This window comes from Melitaea cinxia, chromosome 12 (assembly GCF_905220565.1).
Source record: "Melitaea cinxia chromosome 12, ilMelCinx1.1, whole genome shotgun sequence".
In the NCBI taxonomy this organism is placed as follows: Eukaryota; Metazoa; Arthropoda; class Insecta; order Lepidoptera; family Nymphalidae; genus Melitaea; species Melitaea cinxia.
The window spans coordinates 9379183-9390399 of NC_059405.1; the positions used below are offsets into that span (position 1 = coordinate 9379183).

The 11217-nt window shown below is 31.2% G+C and overlaps 1 protein-coding gene across 1 annotated transcript; it reads left to right on the top strand.

Annotated features, from left to right (window-relative positions):
• The first annotated feature begins 378 nt into the window (after nt 1-378).
• On the top strand, nt 379-8475 carry LOC123658178 (virescein-like). Its single transcript, XM_045593619.1, has 2 exons — nt 379-575; nt 8207-8475. The coding sequence occupies exons 1-2, from the start codon at nt 459-461 to the stop codon at nt 8282-8284; spliced, it is 195 nt and encodes a 64-aa protein (XP_045449575.1). The 5' UTR covers nt 379-458; the 3' UTR covers nt 8285-8475.
• The last annotated feature ends 2742 nt before the right edge of the window (nt 8476-11217 follow it).

Consider the following 11217-nt stretch of genomic DNA (forward strand, 5'->3'; position numbering starts at 1 on the left):
TAAAAATGTATTTATTATTCATGGCGATTTCGTTGACAGTCACATATTTTTACAATATATTCCGATTTATCGAGTACTATAGGTACAGTTTAGTTATCAGTTACTATATTAATACTTTGATGAGTAATAGTGGACAAATCCACTGATTTTTTATTATTTTAATATTCTATGAAAACGTAATTATGACGTTTTTGGTATGTAATAATTGTATTTATTTAATTGAAAATATATACGAGAAACTGTTTCCTTAAGTTACGACCACATGGTTTTTAACCAACGTATCCATGGGTTTTTTTAATGACGTAGGAACCAATGATCATTGGGATCTATGTTTGCTCATGAGGAAAAACAAATTAATTTGAATTTATTTAAATACAGGTTTGTGGAACTAACAGCATCATTCACTAAGGCGTTGTGCTTCAATTGACATTGGAAATTGAAAAGATATATCTAGAAAAATGAAGTTTTCAATTGTTTTCATGATGTTGATGACGGTGCTTGCAGTATTTGTTGGTCAGAGCAGCGCAGCTCCTAAAATTAATGTAAACGCGTTAAGAAAGGGAGGCAGAGCACTCGTAAGTTGATTAATTTATGATTGCTTTAAATGAATAAGATTTAATTAACTGTAGTAAGTATTAGTAAAAATAAGAAATTTTTGTATTAAAAATCATCACAAAATTAAAGCTTTTGATTGAATTTATTGTTATTGATTAAAAAAATTTTTTTCAGAAAAAAGGTCTTGGAATTTTGGGTGCAGCGGGGACGGCACATGAATTATACAACCAAATTCGCAACAGGAAACATCATTAATGTTATATATAGTAAATTAGATTCATTTGTTTTAACTGTTTTTATAAACTAATTTATATAATATTTAAGTATGCTATAAATTGTACAAAAGTTTAAATTTTTAAATAAACAATTATAGGATCTCATTATCATTAATTTCGTTTGTATTTAATCCTTTTTGTGATATTTAATTTACTCTAAATAACATTAAATATAACGACGTTGGCGCAGTGACTGTGGTCACAGCAAATGACTGGTACGTTAATGGTCATCGGTCAAACACATAACAAACACTTGTATACACTGAAGCTATTTGTAAAGCTCTGGGCGTGTGTGCCTATATTGAGTGCGTTTTCGGACATTCATATCCTGATAACCTTTAAGTACGAGACATCTAATTTATTTTGTTTACTAAAGTGCTTATTTGACAAGTTCAATTTAATTGTTGACATTCTTTAACATCATCATCTGTTTATTATCAATCTACCCTTTTCTCTATTTAAACATTATTATAAGATTTTTAAAGGCTCAGTTATATATTTAAATCAATTTCTGCGAGATTTCAATTGTTCTGAATTATATACTTTATTATTTTATTTTACTCTTACTTTACAACATTTTTTTGTTTAAGTTGAAAAACTGTTATGTTTATATTGAAATAGGTGCGGATCCAAGTGAACAAAAGAATTTAATTAAATGTATTAAGACATTCTTACTGAATTAAATTTATTTCTTAGTTCTTTTAAGGTAATAAAGTATTTTCAAGTATTTCCACGTTTAAATGGCAGCTCAATAATCCAATATAACAATGTACTGGATGATTTGGAGAAGCGGCCAAGTAAAACTTTTATATGAGAAAGTTTAGGCAAAGGTCCTAAGAAAGGCTTATCCCAGTTATTATGAAAAAAGAGGAAAAGAATATCTTCGTACTAAGTGAAAGCTTTATTTATATTTAATTAGTGCTGTGTGGCTACGGCACTAAAGAATTTAGCCACCCCCTCTCTTCCCGTGTTGTAAGAGGCGACTAAGGGATAACAAGGTTCCACAACCACCTTGGAACTTAAGAAGCCGACCGATGGCGGGATAACCATCCAACTGCTGGCTTTGAAATACACAGGCCGAAGACGGGCAGCAGCGTCTTCGGTGCGATAAAGCCAGTACTGCGGTCACCAATCCGTCTGCCCAGCGTGGTGACTATGGGCAAAACACATGAGTTCACGTTATTTTTGGCGTAAACTTGTGGACGCCTATGTCCAGCAGTGGACTGTATAGGCTGTAATGATGATATTTAATTGGTATATATATAAATGTATGTATTACACCCAGAATCAGGGTAGGAATCGAACCCACAACGCCCGAGCAGAAAGCAGGATCAGTACAAACTGCGCCAACGAGCTAGTAATTAGATACATTAGCTATAATTAGCTTAATGATAAAAAAATAATAAGTACCAGAACCTATTGCTAAAATTACTCTGCGGTTACTTCTTATAATTAAGAAGAGAAATTTTCCTTGTGCAGTGGTAAACAACCACTGCCTTTAGGACCTTGGAACGGGGGGAATGAGGCTTCAACGTCAATTGCGAATACATCTCTCACTTTCGTTGCGCAGACGATATCGTCATCTTTGTGGAGGCGTTAGATGAGCTACGAAAAATTCTGGACGGCCTAAACGAGTCATACCGAGACCGGTATCAGTCGATGGTATCCTTCTCGAAGTTGTACAGGATTATGTCCTAGGCCACACCATTCAAATAGGTCGAAAAAACTTCGAGAAGGACGCTGATAGGAGGATTTGGTTGGGCTGGACGGCGTTTGGCAGGCTTTGTTGAGTCATCACTTCGAAGATTCAACACAAAAGTCTTCGAGCAATGCGTCTTGCCTGTTTTAACAAACGGTGCCGAGACGTGAACGCTGACGAGGGCACTATTTCACAAGGTTGAAGTCGCTCAACGTGTAATGGAAAGGACTATGCTTGGGTGCTCTCTCAAAGATAGGATTAGAAATGAGACTATCCGCGAGAGAACGAAAGTAACCAACATAACCCTCAAAATCAGCAAGTTGAAGTGGCAATGAGCTGGTCCATTCGTAAACGCAGTGTGGGCCACCCTTCGGCCCACTGTACCGACAATCTATCTAAGATTGTCGGTTGTTGAGGATTTTGGAAAACCGGGATGTTTGGCGCTAATTTGGGGAGGTCTCTATTCTGCAGAGGACTACGATGCGCTGAAGTGACCCTACCTCAATGTGTGGTGCTGAAGTAATTCTTTGACGAGATTGAATTTTTACAATTCCGTTTCTTTTGTTTCTATCGAGTCTGCAGGTCTGGGAGGTCTAGTTCTATGATATACCATCTTCGTACATCTTTCTTTATTTGTAATAATTTTTGTTATTTGTTGTTGAGTAAAAAAAAGCCTTTTATTTCTTTATTATTTTTTGTTTTTTATTATTATATAAGTATTAATAAAGTATGCATAACAAATACTTCACTCGTTTGATAACGAAATTATTCAGATATTTATTTTCGACTCCGCTCCTGTATAGCCGGCTGTTTTACACTTCTTAAGCCTCATAAAAAAAAAACAATTTTTATATTGGAAAATTTTTATTTCAAATCTAAGTATAAACAAACGAAAAACTCTTTACTTTTTATTCATTTTCTTATTGCTTATTTTGATTACTTTTTTAGTTTTGTACTCAGATCAGGTTTTATTTTTATATACTTTTTTCAAACAATATTGAGTCCGTCTTGGCTTAAACAGCGGTTTAAGTACCTAAATGATTTCCATGAACGTACTTTACGATCTAACGACAAGCTATGAACGACATTCCTCTACTTTCTATACCAAATCCTTCACCGTGCAAGCTGCTCGACTTTGAAATTCCTTGTCCTTGTGTATTACATATTCTCAATCTCTTCCTTTTTTTAAGAAATCTGTTGAACAATACTTTCTTAAAATGGATGGGATTTATTCTTAGCTATAGGTTTCCAGTCTTATGATTATCTCCTTTGGTCACTATTAATTTTGTTTAAAAATTTGTTATTTATGTAGTATGAATATATATAAATATGAATATATATATATATATATATATATATATATATATATATATATATATATCCCCCTATATATATCAGTGATCAGCAATCATAATTATGTTATATTTCAGCGAGGACATACGATTTCTTAAGTGTTTCAGTGATACTACTTTAGTTTTAGGAGTTTCCGAATGATCTGATCTTAGCAGAAGGTAGGCAAGCGGCTGATGTGAAAACAGACGAAGAGTTCTATAATATACATATATTTTTTGCCACATTTTGGAACAGAAGCCTCAAAGTAGACAACGTTTTCTGTTTTCGAAGTCATAATAAAATGAAATCTGACTTTAAAATGCTTTTCAATGTTTTTTAAAAATGCTAATCTGGTTTTTATTATATATTTCTGCGGCTTTTTTAAATATTTGTAATAAAAAGTTCTTTTATGTATGCGCATTGATATTTATGACTATATTAAGATCCTTTGGAAGCTTTGCTGCTTATAACGTAAGAATAGCTTCCTTGATTTTTCTTTATTGCTACGTCTTTATTGCTACATGGGTCTGATTATGAAGACGATATGAGACAAATATGGGTTTAGAGACTTAAAACGGTATTATGAGGTTTATTCAATATGGTACAAAGTTTAATAAATTAGGTTTCTTTATATTTTCTGTAACATTTAAACAAAAGTTATAGGTTGTTTTAGTGTGTAGTACGGACTGTACGGACAAAGGTACGTGTATCTATCATATTATATTAACACGCTAAGGTAAGACGTTTGCCTGCCTTTTAAGGAAAAACCTCACAATTACTACACATAAATTACAGTACCTGGGTGACCGAGATTAGCTCGGTATTTTTAGTAAATCGTGTTTTTTGGAAATCATATTTAAATACTTTATAAAATATGAATGATATTTTTTTACCGACAATAATAAAAAATATAAATAAATATAAAAAACCAAAAATAAAAAATAATTAATAAATACTAATGATAAAATATGAATAATATTTTTCGTTTTTACCGACATGATAATAAAAAATAAGAACTGACTATTTAAATAAAAAATAACGAGTTAGAAAAAAAAAGAAAAATAGTAATCGATCTGGAAACTTGAGGATTTCCCATCTAAGCTATTACAACTTTATTGACAAGTGCGAAATTTACCTTCGTATTCTATCGATATTGTAGCCATTTCTTCATTGTCTAAATACTGGGATAAAACGACATTTTCTAAAAATTAATCCTAGCTAGATTTATTTATCGCCCCCGAAATCCCCTGCATACTAAATTTCATGAAAATCGTTGAAGCCGTTTCCGAGATTCAGATTCTATATATATGTGGAATGATTATTGAATGTGAATGATTTATATAAATAAATAGTTAATCTATGAAGTGTGAATGAAAGGAATTAGAATTAGGTATAATTTTATTAAAATAAATGTGTTAAAGTGATACTTCGCTTCATTGCTGGTATCCTCAATCCCACACAAACATTTTAGATTAGATTTAGATATCATTTTATAGATATTTGCTTGCTCTACTGGCATCCACATTCCACAACTAAAAAAAAATATTATTGCTTTTATTTTTTTAAATTAATTAATGATTAAAATTATTTACTACGAATTATTCGCACGGGTATTGCTGGTTAAGTATTCATATACTTATTACATACACTTATTTATACTTTTACACATTGACTCTTCGTTTGATTTAAATAATTTAATTTCTAATGTGATATATTATGGAATGAGAACAATATCTGATACCTTTAAACGAGCAATTCTTGTATATATCTTATATATAAAATTCTCGTGTCACAATGTTAGTTATAATATTCCTCCGAAACGGCTGGACCGATTTTTATGAAATTTTGTGTGCGTATCGGGTAGGTCTGAGCCAACATCTTTTTTCATACCTGTAAGTTATAAGGGGGAGGGGTATACTATATATATACTAGCTGATATATAACCATAGTCTATCAATAAATACAATAAATACTGTTACAATTAAAAATTAACAAAATATTACATTTTAATTTCCAGTCTGTCATTTTATATGTATGTATGTATGGATTCGTTTAGTACTAAATATATATAACAATGACATCATATAGATAGAAAGAGGGAAAAGAGGGAAAATTTAATTTAATTGACCTAATATTTTTGGAGGAAAATAAGGTTGTTTTATCCTTTTAAATAAATGGAACCCACTATATTTAGTTCATATTTGCAGTTACTGAGCAAATCGCAAGTCAGTTTGCAACAATTGCAACAAACAACATGAAGTTTTCAACTATTTTCATTAATATTGATGGTTGTTTTAAGCCTTTTTGCGGGAGACAGCAGCGCAAAACCTAAAACAAGTTTTACAGTTATCCAAAAAGGGGGGTCGAATGATAGTGAGCTAATTTTTTTTAGGTATTATTAATTTTTTATTTGAAATAAATGTTAAAATCGTATTTATTAACTATAACTAGGGTTATCAAATACTAAGCAACAAGGAATGAGTATATAAAAAAAGTCTACATCTGCCAAAAAAATATTATAGCAAAAAACAAAAGCTGCTGCTGGTGCTGCTGGGTGGTGCTGGACTGCTGGTGATATATACAGTGAAATTTATCCTAATCAATTTAACGCGTAGACGTCTTCGTTTTGCTCATAGTTTTTATCGAGGTACAGATTACGAGGTACAACAGGAAATATCCTACTCGAACTTTGGAGCAGCCCGACTGGGAAAGTATCTTAACTTTACAAAAGATCAAAGACAAATAATTCTGCTCTCACGTGTTATGTTCCTGGGGTGAGTTCAACACTACCATTAAAAAAAATAATGAAATTACTGAAGAATAAGAATAAGCAGCGTCTACGGTGCGATAAAGCCAGCACTGCGGTCGCCAACCCGCCTGCCCAGCGTGGTGACAATGGGCAAAACTCATGAGTACGCTCCAAAAATTTCGGCCCTTAGTTCCCGGCAGCCCCATTATTCCCGGCTGTTTTGCGGCTAGAATTTTTGGCGCAATCTTGTGGAGGCCTACGTCCAACAGTGGACTGCACTAAGATGATGATGATGTGTGTGTGTGTGTTTGTGTGTGTGAAAAATAAGAATGCATTTTTCATAATGTGAATCTTGTGTTCTTTATTGGTATTTTTTATATTTATTGTAAGCTTGGCGCGTCCTGTTATTTGTATATGTCGTTCAATTTTTTATGCTTATTTTAAGAAAATCGTTGTTAATATTAAAAATAATTTTAATTATTTATATTTTATAGATTTAAGAACATATTATACTGAATATATTTAAAAAAAATATAATAAGATAGAGATAAAAACTATTTACAATAAATAAATATAATTACGATAAAAATAAAAATTATACTTTTTTTTTTCGCTCTTTTCTAAATATATATTTAATTTTCATATAATATTTTGCCCTCCCATATTTTTGTTAAATTTACATGATGATGATTTTTGCGCAAAGAATTTCTAGAAGCATAATATCTTGTCAATCCTACATTTCTAAGTAATAAAAAAAGCTTTTTTTATTTTTCGATTACATAATAAATTTAATGTAGCTTATGTCAGTTAAAAATCTATATTTATATATTTACAGAACAGTTAAAACCTTCTACAGTGTATAAGAAAATATATTTATACTTAGATAAGAAAAGTTAAAAAAAGTCGCGTTGGTACAGCTGTTCTTGAGTTTCGCACATGGACATATACTTAGTGACTCGTTATTATTTATATAAGTTCATTATCTCATCTTAATTAAAATTATGTTAGGTTTTCAAAAAATAAATCTAACATTTTTTTGTTTCTATTGAAAAGAATTTATGACTAAGAATTTTAAACTTTATGAAATAATATCAAACTTTTTATTTAGCATTGCAAAACTCTCTGTTCAGCTCGGTATATAAATCACACTCGACAATATGGTTGATAGCAATATCCGACTTGACGTATTACTTCTAGGAACACGCGTAATTGGGTTTAAACGTAGAAAAACCCATATTAGTTTGTAACCATAGTAGTTAGGCAAGTGTAAATAGAACCCATTTAAATAGAGGGATGTAAAGGAAATCATATCATTCACGAAGCAGTTGAGCAGGCGATTACTTGTCGATATAATATTACAAACATACGCTCGCAACCATGAAGCTGTCTGCTGTATTTGTAATGTTGATGGCGGTGTTCGCTCTGTTTATCGGTCAGAGCAGCGCGGACCCTAAAGTTAACTTTAATGCCATTAGAAAAGGAGGCAGAGCTATTGTAAGTACCTATTGTTTACTATTTCAAATAAATACTATTTATTTTAAATTACTATTTCATTCATTGTAGTATCTACATTCTTGAGTAATTTTTGTTTTACAGAAAAAGGGTCTCGGAATAATCGGCGCTGCTGGCACTGCTCACGAAGTGTATAATCACATTCGCAACAGAAAGCATTGATGTTCAAAAAGATTGTATGTAAAAAAAACGATTATGTATTATTTTATTAATTTAAGAAGCACTGTATTGTTATTATATTATTATTATATTGTATCTTAAACCAAAACAAATAAAAATAAACTGTTTCTCTCTTATAAGTGTCAAATGCAAAATAAACTGTTTCTTTCCACGTAATCACAATGTTATGAAAATAATTGTTTTATTTCCTTGTACATTTAAGCTTTGCCTAAAATTGTTTTGTTATGCTTACACTTACAAAAGTTTTCACTATTTTATTTGGGGACTTTTATACACTAGTACATGTCAGTCCCATCGTAATCTTATACTAACTGTACAATCAGATGAGGCTTATGAGCCTGAACAGTATTATGGCCTAATTAATTGTACACTTTTGCTGTAAAAAAAACTGTAATTTGTTTATTTTTCAAAAATAACAAAGTAAAAATGGCGACCTTATCATAAACACTGATATCTTCCAGGCAACCTTTGGATGAAAGCTTTGAAAAATAACAATTTAGTAGGTAGTGAAACGAAACAAATAAGTATACATATCTATCTACCTATAAACTGTGGATATCATACTAAAACTATAAATATTAAACGAATCTATTTGTAAATTATAATACTATAAAAATAAAAAATATAATAGTATAATAATTGTGTTTGCTCGCAAACGAAAAAAAAAACCGACTTCGATTACATAGAAAAGTAATACAACATAAGTTGACGAAAAAAATTAAGTTCTATATACGTACATGGCATGATATAGATACATGTAAATGACCATCCAAGTTCATTTACTTGTTGCATAATAATGATAATCATTGTGGTGAACATAACTACATTTGTTACGTATGTTTTAATAAGTTCGAATTTAAGTGTTAATCAAATTTAAATATAATTATAATTGTACGATACAAAAAACTTATGATTTTACTTCAATTTTATTTATTTTTTTCTAAAATAAAATTAAAATTGTTATTTTCAATCCAAGTGTACCTATATAGGGTCTTATTTATGTCACAAATGATTTTACTACTTAGATTATTGTTTCGGCTTATAACAAATTACACATTCAGCACGGCTTATATTTAACTATAAATATTTTAATCGTTCTAAACCAACTTAATATTAACTTAAATATAGTTTTGGAAAAAAATGCTGCTTGTAACATGACATGAAATTACATGCTCGACATTATAAGTAGATATATAAAAATCAATATGTATAAGTAAGTATACTTACTTTTTCAATCATTACAGCCTATACAGTCCACTGCTGGACATAGGCCTCCACAAGTTTACGCCAAAAATAACGTGAACTCATGTGTTTTGCCCATAGTCACCACGCTGGGCAGGCGGGTTGGTGAACGCAGTACTGGCTTTGTCGCACCGAAGACGCTGCTGCCCGTCTTCGGCCTGTGTATTTCAAAGCCAGAAGTTGGATGGATATCCCGCCACCGGTCGGCTTCTTAAGTTCCAAGGTAGTTGTGGAACCTTGTTATCCCTTAGTCGCCTCTTACGACACCCACGGGAAGAGAGGGGGTGGTTAAATTCTTTAGTGTCGTAGCCACACAGCGCACTTACTTTTTAGTTTAAACTTATTCCGATAGGCTCACTTAGGGCAAGTGTATACAAAATTAAAAGTAAAACATTTTTTACGCAAAATATTTGTTCATTTAAAGTTTTGATGTAAAAATTTTACGACAATCTATGATCAAATAGAACAGTCGATTGTTTCTTTCAGTTCAGTTTGAAGCTGTTTAACATATTTGTATAAGTTTTCAAACATTCATAATCACTGTGAAATTTTTTGTTTTTACGGACGGACTTACCGCGACTGTCGGGTGACTTACCCGTGACCGAAGAGCCTGCAGCGTCACCGATATATCGGGAGTTTCAAAATGACCACAGCGGTAAGCCCAATAGAATCAAAAGTGTTGCTTAAAATATGTAATTTTAAAATCGTCAGTAGGATTTTATTATTTATGCAAATTCCATAGTTTACATTTTACGGTATACACGCCTGAATTCAAGGCACTGTTACTGTCGATGTTACAGGCTGTTACCCGCAATTCCCTCTTCCTCCACTTGAATTAATTTCAGGTGTTCTCGAATAATTGAATGTAGGAGTATACTATTAAATTTAAGCGCTTCATTTTATAGCGAATAATTGTGTACAAAATTATTTTATTAGTCGATCTTGCCAACTGTGAACTGTAACAAGTACACCTACAGTATTAATTTTCTTTTTACAACTAAGTTTTTAGTGTTTGTAATGGCAACATTAAAACTAATTTATTAATTTTGTATAGTCTAATTTTCGTTAATATTTCATTTCAATTTATTGACAAATTACCTTTAGTGTCATTTTTACCACGCTTTTTTTTCTCTATACTGATAGCCTATTTTTTAACCGACTTCAAAAAAGTAGGAGGTTTCTCAATTCGACCGTATATATTTTTAATTTATTCCTAAATATTAAATGCATTAAAAAATGTAGCGTGGCAGGGAAACTCAAACACGATGATCCATAACTTTTATTACTCCGTACTCAAAATTAATATTTTTTCATTGAATTGTAATACTACTACTAAGAAAATCTTTACGGACAAAGTAAACCTCTTATATATATTAGAGGCTCAACTGGATTAATGTCTCAAAAGATCTAATATACAGTAGATACCTACTTTTAGTATCGTAGTAATTAACGCAGCATTTCTCAAAGAAAAGGAAAAATTCCATATCTAATTTTTGCATCATTTCGATGTAAAAGTAATAAATTAAACTAATATTTATTAGCAAAGAGATAAAGAGATAAATATCAAAGTTAAGGAAAATAGATTCGTTAAGTAATCATTTCTTTATTCTGAACGGTGGTAAAAATATAGAATACACATATCAATAGTTTTTAAAGGCAGATATTTAACGTTT

Coding starts and splice junctions, on each gene's coding strand:
- LOC123658178 (XM_045593619.1), top strand. CDS start 459: ATGAAGTTTTCAATTGTTTTCATGATGTTGATGACGGTGCTTGCAGTA. Junction 576..8,206: donor GAAAGGGAGGCAGAGCACTC/GTAAGTTGATTA, acceptor TTTGTTTTACAG/AAAAAGGGTCTCGGAATAAT.